At 35.9% G+C, this 4,584-nt stretch overlaps 1 protein-coding gene across 1 annotated transcript in view; it reads right to left on the reverse strand.

Moving 5' to 3' along the window:
• Positions 1–3,614, reverse strand: part of cfap58 (cilia and flagella associated protein 58) — a 135,143-nt gene extending 131,529 nt beyond the window's left edge. Inside the window, exons 1-4 of the mRNA XM_082163368.1 lie at positions 3,416–3,614; positions 1,818–2,078; positions 1,505–1,653; positions 644–800 (exon numbers count right to left, since the gene is read on the reverse strand). Coding sequence (XP_082019494.1) covers positions 644–800; positions 1,505–1,653; positions 1,818–2,078; positions 3,416–3,424 — 576 coding nt within the window. The 5' untranslated portion in view covers positions 3,425–3,614. The remainder of the gene's footprint in view (positions 1–643; positions 801–1,504; positions 1,654–1,817; positions 2,079–3,415) is intronic.
• Positions 3,615–4,584: the final 970 nt, after the last annotated feature.

Below are 4,584 nucleotides of genomic sequence, written 5' to 3' on the forward strand. Positions count from 1 at the left end.
AGGAATGAGCTATCCATTTTGAGCAAGTGACACGCTTTTGCAGGTTATCAACTAGGTTTTGCAGTTTGTACTAATTGTTTTGAGAACTGCATTAACTGTTGTGCAAAGGTAAATAGTGATGTGAGAAATGCACCAAAGCGACTGAGAAAAACTGTTACTTTTTGTACCCACTTCTGAATTGATATTCAGAGTTTAAAATGGTTTGTCAGGCCACTTATTGATTTTCTTACTACAGTAAACAATTTAAGCTCGTTTATTTTACCAGGGAGGTGACAGAAGAATCAAATATGTCCAATTTTACAAGTTTAAGTGCCACATTAACATTTTTTGAAGAGTAACAATCACCAGGCACCATTTTTCAAATATTGATTTGCTGACACAGCGAGACATTGGAGACAAAATGCTTTCATTTATTCCTAAAACATTCTCATGGCCTTAAAATGAGAATAACAGCAGTAAAGCACTGCCGACATTGATGCTAGTGATGAAAAGAGCCAATTATATCTTTGAATGACTGTTTTTGTATGCATCTGTGTGATTTTTTATATAATTCGAATAAAATGCCATGACAGTTACTCTGCACACTCACATGATGTTATCAAAAGACCCAGTGGCGTCATATACAAAGCTTTTTATGTAATACCTGAGCAATCATGTCCATGGCTTTGTTCTTCTCCGCCTCTATCTCCTGCTGAACATCAGTGGCTTTAGTGAGGTTCTCCCGGAGTGTCACCACCTCTGACAGCAGCTGGTCTCTCTGATTGGTCAGGTCCTCTTTGAGCTTTAACAGATCGCCCATGCTAGACACATTCAAAAAAGGTTTATGAACAAGCATTGCTCTCCATCCCCACCAGAACACCTCAACATGGTTATATAGTTTCTCTGAACGCCATCACACAGAATATACAAGCACATAGTTAAGAATAAAAATGTATTCTGTCAGGACCACTATCGTCAAATACGATTGACAATTAGCATATAGTTAGGATTGGTGGTACAGTTCTGTTCTTGGCAAGAACTCCCTGCGCATCCATGCAGCCTAGCATGGATAAGAGCAGGGAGAGGAGCAATAACCCCACTTAGGGTAAACAGAACAGAACCAACATGAATGTACTGCAGATATCATTAATTCAAGATTTTTAAAGTACAACATGAATCAGTTCAAGGTGAATCAGAATGCCAAATCCTGACTGACTGGAGGAGCTTGGGATGGAGGAGGGTAATTCGCTCCTGAGAAACACGATAGCTGCTGATAATACTGAAGGAGCTTATACATGTATACAGTGATAGGCGTCGTATTCCTATAGGTAGACATGGCTGAAAGTCAGCTGATGCGAGCTTGACTAACGTGACCTGCCAGAACCGAAGCTACACTTAATTATTAGAAGAAGCATACAAAAATGCTATCTGTGTGTATGAAACTTACTGTAACTGCCTCCATTCTACCAGAATCGAAATAAAAACTGAGAATAGACTAAATGTACAGTTGTATAATATTGTTTACCTGTATTCTTCGCCCTCAAAGACTCCAGCTCCTTTTCCATCAAGGTTTTTGAGATAGGTTATTTCCTCCTTTAGTTTCAGGATTGTTTCTTTTGCCTGCATATACTTTTCGTTTGAAGCTTCAACCATTTTCCAGGCCTTTTCAATTTCCTAATCAACGGTAAAATACACAGATGATAATTTTCTAGGGCAAAGGATGTGGCAACAGAAGTCTAATGTTATGAGGAAATCATTCAGAGGTCATCTTGTTAAAGTTTGAAAACACAATAAACACAACATCCATTTTAGAGTGCCGTAATTTCCGGCTAATGTACCATTTTAAGGGTGCTGATTGTGGTTTGATCTTCATCAGATAGTTTCTTGGCTGTGGACAGTTTGACAGAGTTGGACACGATCTCTGCGTTCAGCTCCCTGCATTTGGCCATCAGCCTCTTTTCATTCTTGTAGGACTTCTGCAGAGCTTTGGCGACCTTCTCATATTCCACACGAAACCTCACGAATTTTTCATCTCCTGATAACTCATTTAAAACCTCCTGGGTGTCTATGTCCATGGTTTCGAACGTGCTGTCCTCGGTCTGAAAATGTATTCAAAAACATAAGTGTGACATCATTAGATGCTGTCTGATAACTTATGCTGACAGTGCACTGTAAATAAGTTGAAGTGAGTCTGAGCTTTACAGATTTGTAACAGTTTGCAAGTCTACTCTAGCACTGCTGATGTTGTACTGAAATGATCAAACACAAAGAACAAAGAGCTGGCAACAGGTGCTGGTTTTAAAACAGATGTTGGAGTGTTCACAGGCTTCATGGAGAAACCATCACACACACACACACACACACACACAAATAAAATAATCATACACTGGAGTTTTTTGTAATCCATCTAAATATACATCAATTTTGGTAAATAATTTTTTCAAATGATCATTTTAGATCTCTCAGCACTTAATTGGTGAAAAAAAGAAGAACTGTTACTGGAACAGTTAACTGACCAAGACTCGTAATTAGTGGTTAATTTGTAATTCATGCTGTAAAGAAATTAAATAGTTTTAAACTCATGTTATTAAAAGGATAAAGAGTTAAAGTGGGGCATTTTGTTATCATTTGCCATTTGTGTTCTTTGAAATAGCAATTGAATAGCCTAGTTCTCCCAAAAACAGAAATTAGCCTACATCATAATTTACTCACCCTCAAGATGTTCCAAACCTGTATGAGTTTCATTCTTGTGTTGAACAAAAATGAAGATAATTTGAAGAATGTTGGATATCAAACAGTTGACTGTAGCCATTGACTTCCAAAGTATTTTTTATTTATTTTTTCTACTATGGAAGTCAATGGCTACCGTCAACAGTCTGGTTATCAACATTCTACAAAATATCTTCTTTTGTGTTCGACACAAGAATTAAATTTATACAGGTTTGGAACAAAATAAGGGTGAGTAAATGATGACCAAATTTGGGAGAACTGTCCCTTTAAGTGTCACACTTTATCTGTGTTCACTTAAACCAAATCGGTCATTGCTAATGTTTAAACGATGTTGACATAGTTACTTAAAAACTTCTTATCAACCTGGAAAAGGCGCATAAAAAAAAATAAGTTTAATAAAATTGACAAAGTAAACGTTTTTGTATTTATTTATCTTGTATTAAATAATAATATATTATTTAGCGTAAATTGCAGCTGTTTTATCTAGCAAAGACTGTGGCCTAATGTTGACTCCTCACTTGTAACAACTCGAAACACGGACATGCTTCACGATATATAGTGTAGGCTAATGCATTAAATATGAAAGATATTTCACTGGGCCCACAAACAGAATTCAGTGTTTGAGATGCTAATAATAACTAAGATCTAGTAACTTAGTATTTGCTATTTCACTCCACAGTAAGGCAAAAGTTTCAGTTTAACATACCTCCTCCATTGCGGTCGATAGTCAGTCCTCTCTAAAACCCTCAAAATGTTGTTGTTTTGTATTTAATAACTGTAACACACATACTGTGTTTTGCTTCAACAACACGCACGAGCACGACACTGTTTTTTGGTCACCGGGGATACGCGTCCTTGTTGCCTGACAACCGCGACCCACTGAGCACTTCGCGGTTCAACTATTGTACCTCACGAAGGGATTGTAACGGGACACATCGCTCTCAACGCTGCAAAATATTTTACAGCGATAAGACACCTGAACAATAATGAGTAAATCTTGTAATGTTCATCAAAGTTTTTCAGTGGATGAATTCTGCTTTGTTTATGTGTTGTTCTTTACACTAGGTGGCAGCTTTACACAGTGCTAAAGTCTAATAATAAGGAGCAGTGAAAATGAAGTGTTTTTAAACTGTCAGAATCATCGATTTCGTTCAAATAAATGTATAGCATATGGTGAGTTCATAAATTGGGACAAATTAGTTGTATGACCAGTTGCCCTGTATAAATGAAGATGGCAATTGTCATTAATAATAGACACAGTGTCATTATAAAAAAATATAAAATAATTCATCTGACTTCATAGTAGTGGATCATCAAACTTCAGCATGATATAAACAGAATAGAAATCACCTACTTAAAACTTTTATAGTGGTTTTTTAAAAGATGGTTGACGGGGTACATTACGTAAGTATGTGCTGTAAGTAGGCTACCTACTAGCTGTATGGTAAAGATGATAAAAATTCTGATAGATTATGGTTATTAACCATCAAAATGTTATGAGCTTACATTAACCATGTCATTTAACAGTTAAAGCATCAACATTTACTGATTACTGATTGTACAGTACAGACATGAGGATACATATATGGTGTGTTAACTTATTTGAGTTGCTTTTACATGTTTTCTAGCTGCACTTTTCTGAACATTTATGGTCATAGTTTACAAAGCGGACTGGTAGACCACCGTAGACCAGTAACAAACCATCTACACTGTAAAAAAAAAAGTATATATATTTTCATGATTTTTTATCACAACATTTTTTCTTGTCAAATCACCTTAGATAATTAATGTGGTTCAGATAACATAATATTTTGAGTTTATGTTAATTAAACCAATATCCTTCATTGTAATAACTAATTTTTTTTTTTTTTTTTT

Source organism: Leuciscus leuciscus (assembly GCF_965113295.1).
Source record: "Leuciscus leuciscus genome assembly, chromosome: 3".
Classification (NCBI taxonomy): domain Eukaryota; kingdom Metazoa; phylum Chordata; class Actinopteri; order Cypriniformes; family Leuciscidae; genus Leuciscus; species Leuciscus leuciscus.